Raw genomic sequence first — 23,956 nt, 5'->3', positions numbered from 1 at the left:
AGTGACAGTCCAGAGTGGTCAGGGCTGGGATGGGGGAAGTTCAGAGGGGCTATGGGAGACCAGAGAAGCTTCCTGACTCAGTCTGGGGAATCAAGTAGGATCTCCTAGAGAAAGGGATGCCCAATCTGAAGCCTGTAGGAGGGATTGGAGCTAGATAGAAAAAAAGGGGGGGGCAGGAAGTGGGTTCCAAACTGAGAGGAGGGCACGTGCAAAGACTTGGCATGAGATGTCCCAAAGCAGACACGCGAACATCTCTTCATTTATAGCTCTTCCACGATTCCCCGATGTCTTCTGGATAAAGTCCCAGCTCCATAGCCAGGTATCCATCCACTGAATCATTCATTCACTCATGTATTCATTCATTCAACATGCATTCCCTGAGTCCCTATCTGGCCCCACCCCTGTGCTGACAATGGGCACAGTGGAGACCAAAACACCTGTCTCTGCCCTTGTGAGGCTCCCAGAGAAATGTTCAGGAGGCAGAAAGGCTAGCACAGGAAGAAGGAGGAGGCTTCCAGGCCCAGGCCCATGGCTTGGGACAGGGACTCCAGAGAGAGGTAAGTCTAGGGGAGACACTGAGGCCATTTGGGGTTTGTCTTGGTCACTGCTGTGTCCTCACTGCCCAGTAAACACCACTCCCCACCACCACCAAGTTCCCCAATGCCTGGTGCAAAAGAAGAACCAGTGCATTCACTTATCTACCCATTCATTTTCAAAGTATTTACTGGGCATCTCTTGTGGGCCGGGCCCCGTCCTTGGTGCTGGAGATTCAGCCATGTCTGAGACAGATCAGGTTCCCACTCTCACAGAATTTATAATCCTAGCAGGGGAAACAGAGAGTAAGCAGTAAACTGTGGAATAGCTTCAGAGAGCAAAAGAAACAGAGTTCATGGGATAAGAGCAAATGGCAGGCTCATGAAGAGAGTGCTCAGGGAAGGCCCTTGGGAGAAGCTGCCATTGGAACTTCCTGTGATATTGGGACTATTATTATCCCATTCTACTGATGGGGAAACTGAGGCACAGAGAAATTGGAGTTGTTTGCTCACAATCACACAGCTAAGAAGGGGAGAGCTGGGATTTGAACCCAGGCCATCTACATTCCAGTAACCGTCTCTTAACCACATGCCATGTGAGGAAAGGCTAATACAGGCACAGGGAAAAGCCAGTGCAAAGGCCCAGAGGCGGGAGTGTGAGGACTAGAGAGGATGCCACTGTGGCTGGGGCGGAGTGAGCCAGAGGGAAAGTGAGAGGAGATGAGGACAGGGAGGTGATGGGGGCAGATCGTGGATTATGGGCAGCCTCATGGACCAATAGGAGGACTCTGGCTTTTACCCTGAGCAAGACAGAGCCACAAGAGGCCTCTGAGCAGGAGACGGATGTCATCTAACTCAAGTGTTCACAGGATCCCTCTGGCTGCATGTGAGGAATAGAATGGGATGCAGGACAGGAGTAGAGGGGAGACCAGGCAGGAGGCTGCTGGGGTGAACAGGACAAGGGTGGGGACTGTGGTGAAAGGAAAAAGGGGCAGATTCTGGATAGATCTTGAATATGGAGCTCACAGGACTTACCGACATGTTGGTTGTCCAGTGAATAAAGGGGAAGGAGTCAACTATATCTCTGAGGTTTGGGGCCTGCGCACCCAGAAGGGTGGAAGTGTCATTAACTGAGATGGGCATCTCTGAGGAAGGAGCTGGGTTGGGGAGGAAAGTCCTGGCACTTTCTGTGCTGGCCTGACCCCCCCTTCCCGTGTCCCCGCAGCCCTGTCCTGCCCCACCAACAGCCGCTACGAGCTCTGCGGCCCCGCCTGCCCGGCCTCCTGCAACCCCTCCGCGGTGCCGTCCAACTGCTCCGCGCGCCCGTGCGTCGAGGGCTGCGTGTGCCTCCCCGGCTTCGTGGCCAGCGGCGGCGCCTGCGTGGCCGCCTCGTCCTGCGGCTGCAACTTCGAGGGCCGCCCGCTCGCGCCCGGCCAGGAGGTGTGGGCCGATGAGTATTGCCGGCGGCGCTGCACCTGTGACGCCGCCACCCAGCAGGTGCGCTGCAGCGACACGCAGGGCTGCCCAGCGGGCGAGCGCTGCCGCGTCCAGAACGGTCTCCTGGGTTGTTACCCCGACCGCTTTGGGAGCTGCCAGGCGTCTGGGGACCCGCACTACGTGAGCTTCGACGGCCGGCGATTCGACTTCATGGGCACCTGCACGTACCTGCTGGCCGGCTCGTGCGGCCAGGCCGCGGGGCTGCCTGCCTTCCGGGTGCTGGTGGAAAACGAGCATCGGGGCAGCCAGACAGTGAGCTACACGCGCGCCGTGCGCGTGGAGGCTCGTGGCGTGAAGGTGGCCGTGCGCCGGGAGTACCCTGGGCAAGTGCTGGTGAGTGATGGGCGCCCAAGGCCAGGTGGAGGGGCAGGGAATCCCCCTTAAAGAGTAGGGATCTGGCCACTGGGAGAGGGTGGGGGCCTGCTAGAAGACCTTGTGGCCATTGATTAGGCTTGGGGCCCCCCAGCCAGGCGGCGCTGCCTCTCCCTGGCTGTGTGACTTTGACTCTCAGTGCCTCAGTTTTGTCCTCTGACAAATGGGATAATAAGATGGTGCCTCGCCAATGCGAGCCGCTTCACAAGGTGGTTGTGGAGGTTTGACGAGTTACTATTTGTAGGATGTTTAAACTGTTTTATTTATTTATTTATTTATTTATTTATTTTTGGCTGTGTCGGGTCTCTGTTTCTGTGCTAGGGCTTTCTCTAGTTGTGGCAAACGGGGGCCACTCTTCATCGCGGTGCGCGGGCCTCTCACTACCGCGGCCTCTCTTGTTGCGGAGCACAGGCTCTAGACGCGCAGGCTCAGTAGTTGTGGTTCACGGGCCTAGTTGCTCTGTGGCATGTGGGATCTTCCCAGACCAGGGCTCGAACCCGTGTCCCCTGCATTAGCAGGCAGATTCTCAACCACTGAGCCACCAGGGAAGCCCTGTAGGATGTTTAAAAGAGACATTGGTGCCCAACAAGTGTTCAGTAAATGTTGACTCAATGTTTTATTGTTATGAACCCTCCAAAGGTAAAGATTGGTGCATTTTCTGGAGGAAATTTGATATTCAGAGAGTAAGGTGACATGTGAAAAGTCAGGAACAAAAGGTGTTGGGCGGGGTGTTACAGGGGTGTGGGGGTACTTACAGATGGACCCACAGGGTTCTGGACAGAGGGTTCTTACAGGGTCCACCACCCAGTAAATTATATATATATAATTTACTTCTATGTGTTAAATGCTTGACATACAGTAACTCATATGTTAATCTCTGTAACAACCCTGTGAAATAGGTAATCTTGTTAGAGGAGAAAACTGGGCACAGAGAAGTTAAGTCAACTATTGAAGGTCACACAGCTAACGAGTGGCAGAGCCAAGATCTGAAGCCAAGCTGTCTGGTTCCAGAGTCCATACTCTTAACCTCTGCATTCTATTGCCTTTCCTGAAGAAAGAGATGGAACAGGCAGGGATGGAAGTGGATGGAAGACTGTTCCAGGCAGAAGGAACAGCAACTGAAAGGCTCTGAGGCAGGAACAAACATGAGGGGTAGAGGAACGGCATGGAGACCAGTGGGCCTGGAATGGAGAGAGGGAAGGGAGAGCGAGGTAGGAGATGATGTAGGGGATGGCTATGTTAGAGGTTTCTGATTTAATCTGAAACCTGAAGGATGAGGAAGAGACCACCACGTGAAGAGTAGTGGTTGCTAGGCAGAGGGAACAACAGGTGCAAAGGCTGAGGCTGGACTGAGCTTGAAGAGTGCAGGAGAGCAGGATGGGGCCAAGGAGGCTGCACCTGAGAGAGTGAGCCTGGGAGATGGGATAGAGAGGTTGGTAGGGGATGAAGTCAGAAAAGAGGGGACAAGCAGGGCCTAGTGGGTAGAGGATTTGATTTTAAGCTGAGATGTGAAGGGTGATGGGGAGGCAGCCAGACAAAGAATAAAGATGTGGAAGAGGGTAGGTATGTTGCAAGCATAGGGTACATAGGGTATAGCAAGTGCAAAGGCCCTGAGGCTGGGCTGAGCTTGGTGAGTTCAGGAGACTATCAAAATGCCTGCATGGCTGGAGTTCCAAGGGTGGGAAATGAGGCAGTCCTGAAGAATTAAATTGGAGAGCAGTGAGGCTCGGATCATGTATGGTCTTTTAGGCCATTGTAAAGGGCTTGGATCAAAGCTGATCCCTAGAATATGAAGTAGAGGTGGCCAACTAAAGAGTGATGAGAGGTATCCCAGGAAGAGGTCACAACAAGTGCAAAGGCCCAGAGGTGGGAGTGCACTTAATATGTTCTGGGAGACAGCAAGGAGACAGCAGGGAGCCTGAGTGAGTGATGTGGGAGGTGGTGCAGACACAAAGGTGGACAAGAGCCAAGGTTAAGCAGGATGTTCTAGGGAAAGGGGCTTAGATTTAAGCCAAGTCCTAAAGAATGAAGGGGAAGCAGCCAGGCGAAAAGTGGTAGGCGGTGTTCTTGGCAAGGTGAAAAGGCCAAGGCCCTAAAGTTAGATTAAACTGGGAGAGTTGGGGGAATCTCAAGAAAACCAGGGTGGCTACAGCAGAATGAGTGAGGGGGAGAGTGGGAGGAGGTTAGGTCAGGGAGGTAATAGGGAGACAGATCCTGTAGGCTTTGAAGGCCGCGGGTTAGGGATTTGGATTTAAGCAAATACTTGAAGGATGAAGAGAGGTGGATGATTTGCCAAGCAGTGGGAACAGCAAGTGCAAAGGCCCTGAGGTGGATCAAGCATAATGTGCTCAAGAGGGTAGCAAGGAGCCCAGAGGAGCCAGAACTGAGTGAGTGAAGGGTGAGCCACAGAGCCTTGAATACCCTGACCTCTTGGTCCTCCTGCATCTCTACCCAGGTGGACGGCGTCCTTCAGTACTTGCCCTTCCAGGCGGCAGATGGGCAGGTGCAGGTGTTCCGCCAGGGCCAAGACGCTGTCGTGCACACAGACTTTGGCCTGACTGTCACCTATAACTGGGATGCCCATGTGACTGCCAAGGTGCCCAGCAGCTATGCGGGGGCCCTGTGCGGGCTCTGTGGGAACTTCAATGGGGACCCAGCTGACGACCTGGCTCTGAGGGGTGGAGGCCAAGCTGCCAACGCACTGGCCTTCGGGAAGAGCTGGCAGGAGGAAACAAGGCCAGGCTGTGGAGCAGCTGAGCCAGGCGACTGTCCCAAGCTGGACACCCTGGTGGCCCAGCAGCTGCAGAGCAAGAAGGAGTGTGGGATCCTTGCCGACCCCAGTGGGCCCTTCCGGGAGTGCCACCACACACTGGACCCACAGGGTGCTGTGCGAGACTGCGTCTACGACCGCTGCCTGCTGCCAGGCCAGTCTGGACCACTGTGTGACGCATTGGCCTCCTATGCTGCTGCATGCCAGGCCGCCGGGGCCACTGTGCACCCCTGGAGGAGTGAGGAACTCTGCCGTGAGTACCGAGAGTGACGACTGGGGGACTCAGCCTTATATATATTCATTAATGTATAAATATCACTAAGTCATTGAATTCTTATAACAGCCCCATGAGGTAGGGACTGTGGTTATACCCACTTAACAGATGAGGAAACAGAGGCTCAGAAAGTTTGTTACATGCCGGGGATCACGACAGCTAGGAAGTCACAGATGTAGTAAATATTTGTAAGATGGCTGAATACATCTGGTGGCCCCAGGTCTGATTCCCATTTGGCAGCTGTCATTCAGAGATGAGCTCCTAAGGATCCCTGCCTGCACATCTGGCAGTTGTCAGGCTGGTTGGTTTGGAGGATCTCAGTCAGGACTGCTTGTCTCTGCTCTGCTTGGTCTCATCTTCCAGCTGGCTAGCACAGGCTTCTTCACACAGTGGTCTCAAGGTTCCAAAGAGCAGCAAGGGTGGACAGCCCCCAGTGGGCAAGCACACTCCAGGCCTCTGCCTGACGTCACATTTGCTAATGTCCCACTGGCCAAAGTCAGTACCATGGCCGAACCCAGAGTAAGGGGTGGCCAGCGTCAGTCTGTCACAATCCCCATCATACATCTCTGCCACAAACATATGCACGAGTGGGCAACATTTAATAAGTTTTAGAAATGCCTGAGACCATAGACTCTAAGTGTTAAAAAAAAAAAGGATAGAGTGAGTTATCATTGCAAGTCTCGTTAGTACACAACTGATAAAAAATATTAAACACGGGGCTTCCCTGGTGGCGCAGTGGTTGAGAGTCCTCCTGCCGATGCAGGGCACACGGTTTCGTGCTCCGGTCCGGGAAGATCCCACATGTCGCGGAGCGGCTGGGCCCGTGAGCCATGGCCGCTGGGCCTGCGCGTCCAGAGCCTGTGCTCCACCACAGGAGAGGCCACAACAGTGAGAGGCCCGCGTATCTCAAAAAAAAAAAAAAAAAATTAAACACGTATTGGAAAGACATCTCTTAATGAGATGGATGGGGGTTTTCCCCCAGTAGTTCATGTCTGTTGTTGGAAGGAGACAGGGTGTAGCATCAATTCTATTTTTCATTTTGTAGATATGATATTACTAAGTGGGTGGAAGTGGCAGGAGTTCTGCTAGAGAAACATCACTCCGTTCTTTGAACCCCTTTTGAGTTGCAGGGAAGTTAGTCACACTGAGAGATGCCATAAAACTTACTTTTTATGACTTCTGAGCGGCTGATTCTATGAGGCCCTCCTTCTGTTTTGTCGGGAGCAGAACTGGAACTGATCTGATACCAGTAATGATTTGTCATCCATTGTCTCCATGCTTATGGTAATATCTGAAATTGTCCTTTCGTGTCCCTGGAAGTTTTCACATCCCCACGGCAGCACACTGTGTTAACATTTGGGACTGTTCTCTTCTGTAAAGTGGGAGAAGCACACTTGCAAAAGGGACGGTGGGAAAGCAGATGCAACTCCATCAGAGGCGCATTCTCAGGCTGATCGTTTTTAGGAAGGACTCGCATAATTAGAGCCAGGACTTGTGTGGCACACTTCCCTTTGGGCAGGTTCTGTTCTAAGGGCTTAACAGCTCTCATTTCATCCTCACCACCACCCTGTGAGGTGGGATCATCAAGGAAATGGAACCGCAGAGATATTAAGTAACTTGCCTAGGGTCACAGAGCAGGGCAGCATGATTTGACCCCAGGCCGGTTGGCTCCTGAATTTGTACAGTTAATTGTTGCATTCTATGGCCTCTGTAGTAATTGAGAATCTCTTATTTCCTTAAAACTACTCTTGCCCTTGGACCCCTTGGAAGTTCTAGAAGACTGGGTTGTGAGGACTCAGACACCAGGCAGAGGGAGGCCTGGGTGGTGCCTGAACCCATGTGTCCAGCACCAGCTTCAGCTCTTGTGGATATTTTGCTATTCTCGTTCCTCTATGTTCTCCACCACCGCCCCTTTCTTTTTTTATTTTGTGGAAATATTTTAAAGCAAATTCTAGACATGAATTTTGCCACAAATACTTCAGTAAACATCTCCAGCAGATAGGACTTTTAAGCAACATGACCACAGTGCTGTTATTACCAACAACAAAAATAACACTAATTCTTTAACATCCTCTAAAACCCAACCTGGGTTCGAATTTCCCCAATTGTCTAAAAAATGTGTTTTTTTCACTTTAATTGAATGAGGATCCAGACCAAATCCACACTGCACTGGGTTGATTTTTCTGTATTCATTTTTATCCTGTAATAGCCCCCTCCTTTTTTTCCCCATCATATTATGAAAATTTTCATATATACAAAAACGTTGAAAGAATTTTACAGTGAACACACATATACTTACCATCGAGATCCTACAATCTGTGTTTTACTATACTTGCTTTATCACATGTCTATCCCTCTATCCACCCCTTCCTTTGTTCATGGGAAAAACAGGTCATTTATTCTACAGAATTTCCTACTTTCTGGATTTGGCTAGTTGCTTCTTCACAGTGTATTTAATTTGTCCCTCTGTCCCCTGAATCTCTTGTAAACTGGATATTAGATCTCTAATGGTGTTGTCCAATAGAACTTTGGTGATGGTGGAAATGTTCTATACCTAAAAGCTGTCCCATCTGGTCACCACTAGTCACGTGTGGCTATTGGGCACTTGAAATCGAGCTAGTGTGACCAAGGAACTAAATCTTCAATTTTACTTAATTTTAATTAACATACATTTAAATGGCCACGTGTGGCTATCATATTGGATGGTGCAGATAGAGGCTTGATTGGGTTCAGTTTTAGGTGTTTTTTTTTGTTCTTTTTTTGTGAGGAAACCACCTGTTTTATAATCTGGCATGACTGGAGTTTGGAGAGAGAAACAGGGATTCTTTTTTATTTTTTTCTTTACCACCCTGGCCAAATATTTTAATTTACTATAGAATTACTACTACTACTACTACTACTACTACTACTACTACTACTACTACTACTACTACTACTACAACATTACTGCTATAGAGTGAAGAAGCTAAAAATACTGCATTCACAAATACAGTGCATAGATTACACACACACACACACACGCATTTGCGTGGTTAAAATATGTACCACAGATCCACAACTTGTTACCAACTTGAATAAGGTCATTAAAGACATTACAGATAAACCCAGACCACTGTTAAATTGGAATAGTATCTTAATTATCAGGAGTAGATTAACTGTGATATGTTTGCCAGGCCCCACTGAACAGAGGGTCTCCTTGCCATTGTACCGCTTATACGTGTGAGTGTGTGTGAGCATGTGTGTGTGCATGCGTGTGTGTGTGGGGGAGGTCCACGGTGTCCCCAGGGAGCAGGGATTCTTGATCCTGATGGCCGCTCTCCCTGCAGCCCTGAGATGCCCGCCCCACAGTCACTACGAGGCGTGTTCCTATGGCTGCCCGCTGTCCTGCGGAGACCTCCCGGTGCCTGGGGGCTGTGGCTTCGACTGCAAAGAGGGCTGCGTGTGTGATGAGGGCTTCGTGCTCAACGGTGAGTCCTGCGTGCCGCTGCCCTCCTGTGGCTGCGTGTACCAGGGCACCTACCACCCACCCGGCCAGACCTTCTACCCGGGGTCGGGGTGCAATTCCTTGTGCCACTGTGAGGAGGGTGGCCTGGTGTCCTGTGAGCCCTCCAGCTGTGGCCCACACGAGGCCTGCCAGCCGTCCGGTGGCGTCCTGGGCTGTGTGGCTGTGGGTTCTGCCACCTGCCAGGCATCGGGAGACCCCCATTACACCACCTTCGACGGCCGCCGCTTCGACTTCATGGGCACCTGTGTGTACACGCTGGCTCAGACCTGCGGGACCCAGCCTGGCCTGGCCCAGTTTGCCATCCTGCAGGAGAACATGGCCTGGGGCAATGGGAAAGTCAGTGTGACCAGGGTGATCACTGTCCAGGTGGCCAACTTCACCCTGCGGCTGGAGCAGCAGCAGTGGAAGGTCACGGTGAGAGCACGGGTGGAACATGAAGGGAAGGGGTCTGGGGTAGAGGGTGATCTGTGGGTGGAGCATGTGAAGCACTCAGGCCAGGGGCAGGGGGCACAGAGCTCCAAGTAGATGTGGGAGGCATGGGGTCCGCAAAGAGAGGAGGTGCCAGTCAGAGCCTACAGTGGGGAACCAAGGAGGGAGGAGGCCTTGGGGACCAAGACCTTCTCCCATGTGGCTCAGTCTCCACCTCCCTCCCCTTGATTATCCCCTCTGGACATCTCTCCTACCCCTTCCACTCCATCTTCCCCTCCCTCCTGGTCCCTGCTTTCATAAGGGTGTTATTACATTGAGACTTGTATTCGTTTCCTGAGGCTGCTGTAACAAGTTACCACCAACTTGGTGGCTCAGAACAACAGAAATTTATTTTCTCACAGTTGTGGAGGCCAGAAGTCCGAAATCAAAGTGTTGGCAAGAGATGCACTGCCTCCAAAGGCTCTGGGGGAGAATCCTCCCTTTCCTCTTGCAGCTTCTGGTGGTTCCAGGTGTTCTTGGCTTGTGGCCACATCACTCCAGTCCCTGTCTTCATTTTCACATGGCCTTTTCCCCTGTGTGTCCCTGTATCTTCTCTTCTGGCTCTTTTAAGGACACTTGTCATTAGATATAGGGCCCACCCTAATCCAGGACGATCCCATCTCAAGATCTTTACCCTAATTACATCTGCAAAGACCCTTATTCCAAATTAGGTCATATTCTGAAGTTCTAGATGGACATATCTTTGGGGAACCACCATTCAGCCCACTACAAGACCCTATTATTAGGCCCATTTTACAAATATGGAAACTAAGACCCAGAGAGGTGAGGTCACACAGATCTTCAGTGTCGGACAGGGGCTTGATCTAGGGTCTGACCTCTCGAAGTGTACCCTCTGAAGCACAGCATCTCCCACCTCCCAGGTGAATGGTGTGGACAAGAGGCTGCCCATGGTGCTGGCCGAGGGCCGGGTCCGCGCCTCCCAGCATGGCTCAGACGTTGTGATCGAGACTGACTTTGGCCTGCGCGTGGCCTACGACCTCGTGTACAATGTGCGGGTCACCATCCCAGGCAACTACTACCAGCAGCTGTGTGGCCTGTGTGGGAACTACAATGGCGACCCCAAGGACGACTTCCAGAAGCCCGACGGCTCACAGGCAGGCAGCTCCAATGAGTTCGGCAGCTCCTGGGAGGAGGCAGTGCCAGGCTCTCCCTGCCTGCCCATCTGCAAGCCCGGCGGAAGCTGTGACACAGAGCCGGAGTGTAAACCTGAGCTGCAGGAGAAATACGAGCAGCAACAGTTCTGTGGGCTCCTCACCAGCCCCACGGGGCCGCTGGCTGCCTGCCACAAGCTGGTGGACCCCCAGGGTCCCTTGAAAGATTGTGTCTTTGATCTCTGTGTGGGTGGCGGGAACGAGAGCATTCTCTGCAGCAACATTCATGCCTATGTGAGTGCTTGCCAGGCAGCTGGAGGCCACGTCGAACCCTGGAGGACCGAATCTTTCTGTCGTGAGTGAGGGGCGGAGAGAGGGGGAGGTAGAGGTACAGAAGGGGCCCACCCTGGGCCCTGCAGCCTCTCACTCCCAGGGGCTCTGACCCACACCCCCTCTTTGCAGCGATGCCGTGCCCCCCTAACAGCCACTACGAGCTCTGTGCAGACACCTGCTCCCTGGGCTGCTGGGCACTCAGTGCCCCCCCGCAGTGCCCGGATAGCTGTGCCGAGGGCTGCCAGTGTGACTCCGGCTTCCTCAACAATGGCCAAGCCTGCGTGCCCATCCAGGAATGCGGCTGCTACCACAACGGTGTCTACTACGAGGTAGGGACCTGGTCATCCTGGGCAGAGCTGGGGACTGCAAGCTGGACCCCCTCCCACTGCCCATTAGCCCCACGGCCTGTCTGCTTGGCCTCCTGAACGTCTCTCCCACCCACTCCTCTTCCCTTCGCCATGGCCCCACCGTGGTCCAAATTTGTCCTCTCCCAGCCCTCACTTTTGCTCCCTCTCGTCTACCATCCCCAAGGTAGCAGGTAAGACCCTTCCAAATATGACCATAGGTCCTGCAACTTGAAACCATCCCCTGGCTCCCCAGGTCAAGTTTCGGCTTTGTATCCAGGTCTAGATTTCGTCTCTGTGATACCAGAGGCTAACTCCCTCTGCTTCCCTCTCCCACTCTCTGAGAGTTACTCCTTTTCCTTTGATTTGAGTGTGTGTTTATCTAAAGTTTGTCTCCCTCAAAGGTCTGAAAGCTCTGTGAGGGCAGGAACCCTCTCTGTTTACCTCCTCATATGAATAATAATAGTGCTACAGCAAACAGGTGTATGGTGCTTACTATGTGATGGTTACTGCTTTAAGCACTGTATGTACAATATATATGAATTTATTTATTCATATATAATATATATACTTTTGATATAATGTTACATATAAACTTTTTATTATAAAAATTTTCACACAGGCAGAAGTCAAGAGAACAGTATAATAAATCTCCATGTACCCATCACTCAGCCTCAAAAATAATCAACATTTTCCCAATCTTATTTCATCGCTACCCCCGTTTCCTCTCCATTCTGGATATTTAAAGGAAATCGTTTTTCATTTCATCTGTACTTTACAAGTATTATTAACTCAGTTATACTTTCATAAGTTGGTGCCATTATTACCTGAAACTTACAGATGAGGAAACTGAGACATAACGAGGCTAAGTAATTTGAGCAGAGTGGTGTAACCTGGAAATGGCAGAAACAGGCTTCAGACCCAGGCAATCTGCTCCAGAGCCTTTGCCCTTAATTCCTATGTTTCTCCCATACAGCAGACATTTAGTAGCTATTTTGGAATAAACAAATGAGTGAGTAAATGAATGAAACTGAATGAATGAATAAATTGGGCCCCAAGGCCATGCTGTGCCTTAGACAAGGGGCCACCCTGCTGGAAGATGTCCCTTAACTCCAGACCCCTTTATGCCCGGAACACCAAAGTTGCCAGAGTCAGCTCCCACCCTGATAGCTGCGTCCTCTGTCCCCACAGCTGGGGCAGACTGTACTCATTGACAACTGCCAGCAGCAGTGCGTGTGCCACGCCGGAAAAGGCCTGCTGTGCCAGGACCACAGCTGCAGTCCAGGGCAGGTGTGCCAGCCCTCGGGAGGCGTCCTGAGCTGCAACAAAGGTGCTGGGTTGGGGCCAGGGCCGGTGTGGCTGGGGTAACAGAGGACAGGGACTCTGGAGCTGAGGGTGATGTGACCCGGCTCTTCACGGTGGGAGGCACAGAGGACTAAGGATTGAGGTCTCAGACCTGGGGACCCCTAGGCTGGGATTCCCAGGGCCAGGGGCAGTAGCCCTTCAGACTGGAAGGCAGGGACTCTTATGGTGGAAACCAGGCTGTGGGAACCCTCAGGGATAGGTTTCGCAGGGCAGATGGCAGAGACCCTCAGTGTAAGGCAGGGACCGGCAAACTTTTTCTCTAATGGGCCAGATGGTAAATATTTAAACTTGCAGGCCATATGGTCTTGGTCACAACTACTCTACTCTGCCTTTGCAGCATGAAGTCAGCTGTGGACTTTATAAGTGAATGGGGTGTGGCTCCAATGAAATTTTATTTACAGAAACCGGCAGTTTTATTTACAGAAACTGGAAGTGTATAGTTTGCTGGCCACTGGTATGCGGGTTTAGGCTTAGGGTTTCAGACACCATCCCCAAGGGTTAGAGGAGACTGGGACTCACAGGGACAGAAAGCAGAGTCCTGAGGTCTAAGGCAGAGACCCCACCAAAGCCAGGGTCTTGAATACAGGACCCACCTCAAGTGAAAAATCAGGATTTATAGGAATACACTCTCAGAGAGGGGACACCTCTCAGGATTAAGTCTAAGCCACAAAGCCACCCCACATGACTGACTTCTCGGGGTGGAGGGCAGAGAATAATTCCCTTATTCCTGAGGATAAAGGGATATACCTCCAGAACTGACTGAGATCTCAGGGCTGATGGGCAGGATATCAGGGACTCCCAGGGACCGGAGTATTTTGGTCAGAGTCCAACAGGAGACAAAAGCCACACAGTAGCTTAAATAGGGAAAGTTTAATAGAATTCTTTGCTTGTAATAGGGATTGACTACTAAGGGATAAAAAGAACGCCAATGAACACAGGAAGAGCAGATATAGGGAGCAGCCCCTGCCCCCAAAGGTTACAGCAGAGCACCTAAGGAAGGGAGGAATTGGGAAGACGGCCCCCACTCCAAGGCTGAGAGGCAGGTCTCATTGGAGGGTAGCAGAGAGATTGTGCAGGCTGAGCTGGAAGGTGGGAAAGCCCCCACTGGGGTGCTGGCAAAACTCACTGGGAGGCCACCTGCCGGGGTGCCTGAGTGACTCGCTGGGAAACCAGCTGGGGCCAGTGAACCTCACCGAGTGGGTGTCCCCCAGGCTGCTGGCCCTGCTTGCCACCAGGAGCCTGGAGAGCAAAGCCCACTGGAAGCAGAGGAGCCCCTTCCTCCTGCCGTGACCCTCCAGCACCTTCTGCTGACAAAGCCTAACTTTATTGGTGGATTTGGAGCTAAGGGGCAGTCAACTGAAAACTGGCACAGGGGGAGAGAGAAGGAAGTTTTAAGGCTGGGGTCTTGGGCACAGGGGTTCCAAAAGCTGGGTTCACAGATTCAGTGGCCCTAGGAACAGTCTTGGACAAAGAGACCCTCGGAGGTAGGGCCTGAGAAATGAGATCCCCCAAGGCCAGGGTCTTAGGCACAGCAACCCCAGGGAGCTAGAATCTTGCACAGAGGGATTGCCAGGCTATGAGACTCAGATACAGGGACCCCGGGGTCAGGGTCTCAAATGGTGGGACCTCTGGGGTTAGTTTCTCATCAGGAAGTTCCTGCAGTACCTTGGTCTTGGGCACAGAGACCTCCAGGACCTGGGTCTCAGGTGTGGTGGCCCCCAGGAGGCTGGGATCTCAGGTGTGGGGGAACCCGGGCCCGAGGTCTTGGACACAGAGAACCCTGGGCTGTGGATGTCCTCATGGATGCCCACAGGGCTGACATCACAGACACAGGGACTCCTGTGTCTCTGGTCTCAGACCTCGGTCCTCTGGGGCTGAGATCTCAAGCAAGGGGACCCCAGAGCCTGGGTGTCAGATGTAGGGACCCTAGGACCTGAGTCCTGGCTGCAAGGACCTTGGGGCCTGGGTCTCAGACAACAAACAGCAGGGCCTGGGTCTCAGATGTGGGGACCTTTGACAGGGTCTTGGACACAGAGTTTCAGACGTGGAGGGGTGCCCAGGGCCAGAAATGGCAGACTGTAGGGCCTGCATCTCAGATGGGAGGAACCTGGAATCTGGTCTCACCCCCAGGTGCCCTTAGAGCCAGTATCCCTCGCACAGACTGGGGCAGATGCTGGGAAGTAGCTGGCCGTATGCTTGGCAGCCCCTCAAGGCCCTCTCTCCTCTGCCCCCAGACCCGTGCCATGGTGTGACGTGTCAGCCACAGGAGACATGCCAGGAGAAGAATGGCCAGGGTGTGTGCATGCCCAACTACGAGGCCACGTGTTGGCTGTGGGGTGACCCACACTACCAGTCTTTCGATGGCTGGAACTTTGACTTCCAGGGTACTTGTAACTATGTGCTGGCATCAACCAGCTGCCCAGGGAGCAGTGCCCAGGGCCTGACATCCTTCACTGTCACCACCAAGAATGAGAACCGGGGCAACCCCTCTGTGTCCTTCGTGAGGCTGGTCACCGTGACCACCCTCAACACCAACATCTCCATCCACAAAGGCGAGATTGGCAAAGTCCGGGTAAGGATGGCCCCTGAGCCCCCAGGTAGGGTGGGAAGGGTCCTGCCAGCCACAGGAGCTCAGTGCTCTCTCTCTTCACTTAGGCCTGAAACAAAATGGCAGCAAGAGCAATAATTACAACAAAAACATCACCCCTCTATTGGGAATTAAATGAGCCTAGCCCTTTGTTAAGGGCTTTAATGTAGGACTTAAATTTTGCCTTTTTAGAATTTGCCTTTTTAGAGATCCGGGTTTGAATCCAGGCTCTCCTTATGAGCTGTGTGATGTTGGGCAAATGACTTGACTTGGTGGGCCTCAGTTTCCTCATCTATGAAATGGGGATCATAGCAGGCCCTGCCCCACAGTGAGGTGATGCATGTAAAGTGCTCAGCTGAGGGTCTGACCCAGGTAAGCACCCTTGATTGTTTGTGAGGGAACAAATGAGAGGCCCAGAGCCTCCGACATGAAGAGAAATTGAGAGAGATGGAGAGAGAGAGAGATGGACTGCCCAGAATAATGGAGATGCAGATTAATGGCAGCTCACAGGGAGAGAATGAGGTATGGAACAGAGCAGGCCCTCAATAAACGATGGTGAGTGGAAGAAATGCCCAGACACACAGAGATGCACAGGAGATGATGAGAGAGGGAGGGACTAGGTGAATGAGACCCAGAGAAAGACCCAGAGAGATGGACCCAGAGAGAGAATGTCACACACACACACAGATGCAGAGAGAGATAGTGCACAAGTGAGAGAGACACAGAGAAGGGAGGGGGCCCAGAGAGAGAGACAAAGTGAGAGAAACTCATAGAGAATCCAGAGAGAGAGAGAGAGGTCTAGATGTAGAAAGAGGGAGAGAAATAGAGAGAGAGAGATGAGGGAGGGAGACAAAGATCAAAAGAGAAACCCAGAAAAAGCAGCAGAGTGGGCTTTCATTCTCCAGGGCCTGGACTAGAGCAGATGTCCATAATGTTTGTCAAATGACTATATGACCAGCAGTCACGGGGAAGGCCTTGGCAGCTCCCAGCCACGGCAGGACGAGCGAGGGAGGCAGGGGGCCAGAGCTGGGCCTCGGCATCTCCAGTGACCTGTGTTTGCCTCCCTTTCCCCTCTTCCCCCAGGTGAACGGTGTGCTGACGGCATTGCCTGTCTCTGTGGCCGGTGGGCGGCTTTCAGTCACCCAGGGCGCATCGAGAGCGGTGCTGGCCACCGACTTCGGGCTGCGGGTCAGCTATGACTGGGATTGGCGAGTGGAGGTGACGCTGCCCAGTAGCTATCATGGTGCGGTGTGTGGGCTCTGTGGGAACATGGACTCTAACCCCAGCAACGACCAAGCCTTCCCTAACAGCACGCTGGCTCCCTCCATACCCGTCTGGGGCGGCAGCTGGCGGGCTCCAGGCTGGGACCCACTGTGCTGGGATGAATGTCAGGGGTCCTGCCCAACATGCGCCGAGGACCAACTAGAGGAGTACAGGGGACCCGGCTTCTGTGGACCCCTGGCCCCTGGCTCCGGAGGCCCCTTTGCTGCCTGCCATGCCCACGTGGCCCCTGATAGCTTCTTCAAGGGCTGCGTTCTGGATGTCTGCCTGGGCGGTGGGACCCAGGACATACTTTGCCAGGCTCTGGCTGCCTATGCCGCTGCCTGCCAGGCTGCTGGGATTGTCATTAAGGACTGGAGGACGCAGGCCGGCTGCGGTGAGTGTTGGGGGACAGAGCAGAAGCTGGGGGCAGGGGTCCTGTCTCTTTGGGGCTGGTTTGGTTTCACTCCAGTCCTTCTGGGTCTGTTTGTTTGGTTTTTTCTCTCTGTCTCTCTGTTTTTGTTTTTGTCTCTCAGTCTCTTGGCGCTTGTCCGTGTCTCCCTTTGATTGTCTCTCATCCTCTCTCTCCCTGTTTCTGGGTTTTTCGTTGTCTCCTGCTCTGTCTCTCGTGGTCTCTGTCTGTCTCCTCCTACCCTATCCTCAGACCCCACCTCCTGACACCATTCTCTCCCTTTCTTTCCCTCCCACTCCTTCATCCACCCACAGAGCTCCCCTGCCCAGAAAACAGCCACTACGAGCTCTGTGGCCCACCTTGCCCAGCCAGCTGCCCGTCTCCTGCACCCCCCACCGCCCTTGCCCCATGTGAGGGCCCCTGCACCGAGGGCTGCCAGTGTGACTCAGGCTTCGTGTTGAGCGCCGACCGCTGCGTTCCCCTGGATGGTGGCTGCGGCTGCTGGGCCAACGGCACCTACCACGAGGCAGGCAGCGAGTTTTGGGCTGATACCACCTGCTCCCAGCGATGCCACTGCGGGCCTGGCGGTGGCTCACTGGTCTGCAAGCCTGCCAGCTGTGGGCTAGGTGAAGAGTGTGCCCTACTGCCCTCAGGCCAGCATGGCTGCCATCCTATCAGCACAGCTGAGTGTCAGGCCTGGGGTGACCCCCATTACATTACCCTGGATGGGCACCGATTCGAATTCCAAGGCACCTGCGAGTACCTGCTGAGTATGCCCTGCCACAGACCACCCCCGGGGGTAGAGAACTTCACGGTCACTGTAGCCAATGAGCACCGGGGCAGCCAGGCCGTCAGTTACACCCGCACTGTCACCCTGCACATCTACGGCCACAGCTTCACCCTCAGTGCCCGCAGGCCCCGACAGCTGCAGGTGAGGGGTCAGTGGGCCAGGCAAGAGCATGTGCCAGCCCTGAAGTTGCCTGGGACAGTTAGGGGTCTGCCACTACTCTGATTGCCTTTCACAGGTTAACAGGGCAGATGGAGGGATCGAGAGAGAGCATAGGCCTTGGAGCTGGATGGCTTGGAGTAGTGGCTTCCCCATCTCTGAGCCTTAGTTTATTCCTCTGTAAAATGGGTCTAAGAACTACCTGCTTCGGAGGGCAGTGTGAGGAGCCAGTGACATCGTGCCTATAGTTGTTCATTATTAGTACTATTATTATAATTACAAGGGGGGAGGTCACGTGCACAAGGACCCTACCCGCCACTAGATAGTGGAGTCAGGATTCGAACCTGTCTCTGCGACGTTCACCACCCCCACTCCCACCCCGACCCTGTAGGTGGACGGCAGGCTGGTGGCACTGCCCTTCCAGCTGGACTCGCGCCTGCGCGCATACCTGAGCGGCGCCGACGTGGTGGTGACCACGGCCACGGTGATCTCGCTGGCTTTCGACGGAGACAACAACCTGCGCCTGCGCGTGCCGGCGGCGTACGCGGGCGCCCTTTGTGGCCTGTGCGGGAACTACAACCAGAACCCCAACGACGATCTGAATGCGGTGGGCGGGAACCCGGACGGCTGGCAAGTGGGCGGCGCCGAGGGCTGCGGGGAGTGCGTGCCCGGGCCGTGCCCGCAGCCCTGCAAGCAGGAGCAGCAGGAGGCCTTCGGCGGCCCGGACGCCTGCGGCGTGATCTCTGCCCCCGACGGCCCGCTGGCTCCTTGCCACAGCCGCGTGCCGCCCACGCAGTACTTCCAGGGCTGCTTGCTGGACGCCTGCCAGGCTCAGGGCCATCCGGGAGGCCTCTGCCCTGCCGTGGCCGCCTATGTTGCAGCCTGCCAGGCCGTTGGGGCCCAGCTCGGCGAGTGGAGGCGGCCGGACTTCTGTCGTGAGTACTGATCCATGCATGGGCCTCATAGCAGCGGTCTCCCCTCCTCCCCCGTTCCCAGGGCTCTAAGACAAGAGCCTTCTCCTCGGTGGGGCTTAGGCACCACCCTGCCTCCCCTGAGCCCAGGTATCTCCTGTGAAAGAAACACCTTGGCGTTCACACACTGAAATATACCAGGTCACATACTACCACATACTGCAGTGGTAGAGACTCAGATACACGTGGTTGATACACGTCCTGAGTACCCTCTCAGGATTCATGGGCTCAGATAGACTGGGTGGCTGACCCTGTCCAAGCTACACAGCTAGATAACACCTGGTCAGGTAGATTCTCAGCTACCCCTGGTCAGAGAGACCTAGAGAGTTACACCTGGTCAGATGCCCCTAGACGGTTTTAAACAAGGAAATACACAGGGTTGGATAGAACTGGTCCCATAACCTCAGACAGAGACTCCTCTGGTTAGAGACACTAGATCACATTTACACTGAGACACACTTAGGCGGATATACCCACGTAGAATCAGGACCCTGACATAGCCCCAGGCAGATACATACAGATTCATGGTCAGATAGTCCTGGGCAGTTCCCCTCAGACAGATCTCCTGGTCAGATTTATCCTGTCAGCTTCACCCAGTCCACATACACGTGGTCAGAGTCACACACTGACAGACCCTGTCATCGAGACCGTGAGAGGCTCCAGGTCAGATGTTGACAGTCAGGCATACTCGTGTGGGTTCATACCCCAGGGTACATCTGGGCCCACACCCCGGCCAGATTCACACCCTGAGACACAGTTGGTTCCTGCATATCTTGGTCAGATACATGGGGTTGGATTCACCCAGTCAGATCGACTCGATCTTTAGAAACACTTGATCCGGTTGACACACTACCTGGGCAGAGAGACCCCAGATCCCCACACTGAAGCCCCCTGTTAGATGTAGTGGATCAGACACCCTGCTCAGATCCCCGGACAGATTCACTCACGAAATGTGCTCAGGCAGAACATACAGATCCACCTGGGCAGGTTCTCCCGCCCTGTGCCTCCCCTGTGGCCCTCCCTCGTGCCTGCCTGGCTCATTCCCCTCTTGTCCCCACAGCCCTCCAGTGCCCGATCCACAGTCACTACAAGCTCTGTGGTGACTCCTGCCCTGTGAGCTGCCCGAGCCTCTCAGCACCCGAGGGCTGCGAATCCACCTGCCGGGAGGGCTGTGTCTGCGACGCTGGCTTTGTGCTTAGTGGAGACACCTGCGTGCCTGTGGGCGAGTGCGGCTGCCTCCATGAGGGCCGCTACTACCCGCTGGGCAAGGACTTCTACCCGGGTCCTGAGTGTGAGCGGCGCTGCGAGTGTGGGCCGGGTGGCCAGGTCAGCTGCCAGGAGGGCGCGGCCTGCGGGCCCTATGAGGAGTGCCGGTTACAGGACGGCGTCCAGGCCTGTCGCCCTACAGGCTGTGGCCGCTGCCTGGCCAACGGGGGCATCCACTACATTACCCTCGATGGCCGTGCCTATGACCTGCATGGCTCCTGCTCCTATATCTTGGCCCAGGTCTGCCACCCACAGCCTGGGGACGAGGACTTTACCATTGTGCTTGAGAAGGATGCGGCTGGAGATCCCCAGCGTCTGGTGGTTACTGTGGCTGGCCAGGTTGTGGGCCTGGCTCGAGGGCTACAGGTAAGTGGACGTGGCCTTGCCCTGGGGGTCTGAGGGCAACCTGGCCCCACCTTGGGGGCTCTGAGGGGGACAGGGCCCACCCTGGGGGTTTTGAGCGAGATACGACCCCTCCCCACGGGGGACTGAACGAGACACAGCCCTGCCCTGGGGTCTCTGAGGGGGACACGACCCTGCCCTGGGAAGTCTCGGGGGGACATGGCCCCACCCCAGTGTGACTGAGAGAGAGACAACTGCATCCTGGGAGTCTGAGGGAACTGCCTTACCTGCCTTACCTGTGCTTCTATGAGTCCCTGACGCATCTGACCCTCCATCCAGGTCACTGTGGACGGCGAGGCCGTAGCCCTGCCTGTGGCTGTGGGCCACGTGCGGGTGACTGCCGAGGGCCGGAACATGATTCTGCAGACCACCAAGGAGCTGCGTCTTCTCTTTGACGGCGATGCCCACGTCCTCATATCCATCCCTAGCCCCTTCCGTGACCGGCTTTGTGGCCTCTGTGGGAACTTCAACGGCAACTGGAGTGATGACTTTGTCCTGCCCAGTGGCGCCATGGCCCCCAGCGTGGATGCCTTTGGAGCCGCATGGCGGGCGCCCAGCTCCTCCCAGGGCTGTGGCGAGGGCTGCGGGCCCCAGGGCTGCCCCCTGTGCTCAGCAGAGGAGACGGCGCCGCATGAGAGCCTTGAGGCCTGCGGGCGGCTCCGGGATGCCAAGGGCCCCTTCTCGGCCTGCCATGCGGCTCTGAGCCCCTCTGAGTACTTCCGCCAGTGCGTGTATGACCTCTGTGCCCAGAAGGGCAACAGTGCCGCGCTCTGCAGCAGCCTGTCAGCCTACACAGCGGCCTGCCAGGCAGCTGGCGTGGCCGTGAAGCCCTGGAGAACAGACAGCTTCTGCCGTGAGTGTCCATGGGCCCCTGGGAGGACTTCAGCCCAGGCTCGGGGGGCACCCTCTGGCCTGCTCCCTGTCCTGTCTGCATCTCAGGAGCAGTCCCCAGCTCCTCCCACAGCGCACCCTGCTGGCTTCCCTCCTGCCTGGCTGACTGGCCCTTCTCATACTCCTTTCAGGGCCCCGCTCTCCTGAGACCTCAGATACATTTCTTCTCAAGGCCCATCCTGAACCTTTTTTGTGGTGACCTTGGAGGGTGGGTCGGGCAGGTCAGAAGCTCACACAATAAAGCCTGAGTCTGTGGCTCACCCAGTTCCTCCAGGATGGGACCACAGCCCCTCAGATCCTTTAAGACAAGGCTGCATCTCCCTCAGACGCCCAGCCCAAGACTGTACCTCTTAGATACCCCCAGTTAGGGCTTATCTGTTTCCTTCAAACCCCCAGGACAGGGCCATGTCTCCTTGGACTCTCCTGGACAAGGCAGTGGCCACTCATACCCCCAGGGCAGGGCTGTGTCTCCTTCATTCTCCTCAGCGTAGGACCTACATCCAGGCCCATACCTACCCTTATAGCCTTAGATTTGTCCTCGGTGCTGTCAGTAGACACTGTCTGTCTCCATGTCTCACCTCTCTCCTGACTGCCAGCCTCATGGGTCCAGTGACCTCCTGGACACTTTCCACTTGATGTCCTCAGGGTCCCTCACACACCTCCTGTGTTCTATATGACATCAGCATTTCACCCCAAACCTGATCCTCCTATTCCTTGATCCTGGTCCTCATCATGGGGCAGCCACACCATCCACCAATTGCTTAGCCAGAGCCCAGACCCTCACTCTGGTTACTTCCCCTGGATCCTCACAGCTCCCATCCTGGCCCTGACCCCTCTGCCTGTGCTTCCCGCATCCTGGCCTGACCTTCTGTCTGTATTTCCCCAATGCAGCCCTGATCACACTGGGCCATCACTATCTGTCCCACTGACATGAGCTCCATAGGGCAGGGCCTGGAGCTGTCTTCATTGCTGTATCCCCAGCACCGGCAGCCCAGGGCTGGGTGTGCAGTAGGCCCCATTCATTATTCAGTGGCTGTGTGTAGGCGTGACCCCACCCTGCCTTCTCTCTCCGCAGCGCTCCAGTGCCCTGCCCACAGCCACTACTCCATCTGCACACGCTCCTGCCAGGGCTCCTGTGCCGCTCTCTCTGGCCTCACGGGCTGCACCACCCGCTGCTTTGAGGGCTGTGAGTGTGACGACCGCTTCCTGCTGTCCCAAGGTGTCTGCATCCCTGTCCAAGACTGTGGCTGCACCCATGACGGCCGATACTTGCCAGTAAGCAGGAGCTTGAGATGAGCAGGGAGGGTGGAGGAGCTTGAGGGGGACTCAGAGTTTCTGTGCTGACCCCCTCGAGCATGGGGACAGAGAGGCTGCCACCACTTCCCTGCTGTGTGATTCAATGTTAGTAACGTCCCTGTATTAGTTTCCTGTGGCTGCTGTGACGAATGACCACAACTCGGTGCCTTAAAACAAGAGAAATTTATTCTCTCACAGTTCTGGAGACCAGAAGACAGAAATCAGGATAACTGGGGCAAGATGTCAGCAGGGCGGCACTCCCTCCAGAGGCTCTAGGGGAAAACCTGTTCCTTGCCTCTCCCATCGTTTGGTGGCTGCAGGCATTCCTTGGCTTATGGCCACGTCACTCCAATTTCTGCTTCCATGTCGCATTTCCCCTCCTCTTCTATACGTGTCATAAAATTTCGCTCTGGCTCCTTCTTATAAGGATACACTTGATTGTATTTAAGGCCCACCCAGGATAATTTCAACATCTCAAGATTCTTAATCACAACTGCAAACACCCTTTTTCCATATAAGGTAACATTTACTGGGTCTAGGACCTGATGTCTTTGGGGTAGCCATTATCAGGCCTACTACAGTCTCCTTCCTGAGCCTCATTTTCTCCATCTGTAAAATGAGGTTAATCATCATCCTTGCACCATAGGTGTCTGAGGAAGCGGGGGTGATTGTGCTTGAAAGGCACCCACGGAGCACTGGGCCTCACCCTCCATGTTCATCACACTCAGTAAAAATAATAGTAATTTATAGCAGCACAGCTACAGTCATTTAATAATGGGAATCGAAAGTTAATAGTTGATTTACTTTTGTGATTGATATTTTTTGAGTTCTTACTATGCACCAAGTTTGTTACAGACGTCATTTGATAGTCACAGCAATTCTACGAGACACGTACTATTGTTATTTTCCCCATTTTATGGATGACAGAGAGAAGTCAGCCCAAGGCTACCCATTAGCAAGTGGGGAGTCTGAGATGCACACCCCAGCAGCCTGGGCTCACCTTCTGAACTACTAGGCTGTCCTGCTTCTTCAAAAGCATATTTATCAAATAAAGGACAGATGGATTACCACATCCCTTCCCCGTTCCTCCCAGTTTTATTAACGGCAGAAAGGTAGGCTAGAGTGTCTAGAAGTGCAGGACTTCTACGGAAGAAGATGCCAAACTACTCCTACTCCTTCCTTCAGGCCTCACTGCTTACAGGAAGCCCTCTCTGATCCCCTAGGCTGGGTTAGGCTCCTCCTCTGGACTCCCACAGACCCCTGTGCTTCCCCATGCCAGCCTTGACCACTCTGCCTGTGCTAGAAGTTTTCTTGGATTTGTGGGTCTGATATTCAGGGGAGAGGTCTGGTCT

The 23,956-nt window shown here is 54.3% G+C and overlaps 1 protein-coding gene across 1 annotated transcript in view; it reads left to right on the top strand.

Moving 5' to 3' along the window:
- Positions 1–23,956, top strand: part of FCGBP (Fc gamma binding protein) — a gene marked incomplete at its 5' end in the record, with an annotated part of 39,517 nt that overhangs the window by 9,775 nt on the left and 5,786 nt on the right. The window contains 13 exons of the mRNA XM_079723440.1: positions 1,759–2,363; positions 4,858–5,425; positions 8,773–9,365; positions 10,301–10,886; positions 10,994–11,193; positions 12,400–12,538; positions 14,808–15,145; positions 16,244–16,817; positions 17,147–17,763; positions 18,170–18,713; positions 19,810–20,381; positions 20,697–21,270; positions 22,384–22,583. Of these exons, the coding sequence (XP_079579566.1) occupies positions 1,759–2,363; positions 4,858–5,425; positions 8,773–9,365; positions 10,301–10,886; positions 10,994–11,193; positions 12,400–12,538; positions 14,808–15,145; positions 16,244–16,817; positions 17,147–17,763; positions 18,170–18,713; positions 19,810–20,381; positions 20,697–21,270; positions 22,384–22,583 (6,110 nt within the window). The remainder of the gene's footprint in view (positions 1–1,758; positions 2,364–4,857; positions 5,426–8,772; positions 9,366–10,300; positions 10,887–10,993; positions 11,194–12,399; positions 12,539–14,807; positions 15,146–16,243; positions 16,818–17,146; positions 17,764–18,169; positions 18,714–19,809; positions 20,382–20,696; positions 21,271–22,383; positions 22,584–23,956) is intronic.

This window comes from Hyperoodon ampullatus, assembly GCF_949752795.1.
Source record: "Hyperoodon ampullatus genome assembly, chromosome: 18".
Taxonomy (NCBI): Eukaryota; Metazoa; Chordata; class Mammalia; order Artiodactyla; family Ziphiidae; genus Hyperoodon; species Hyperoodon ampullatus.
This window is presented reverse-complemented; position numbering and strand designations above follow the sequence as displayed.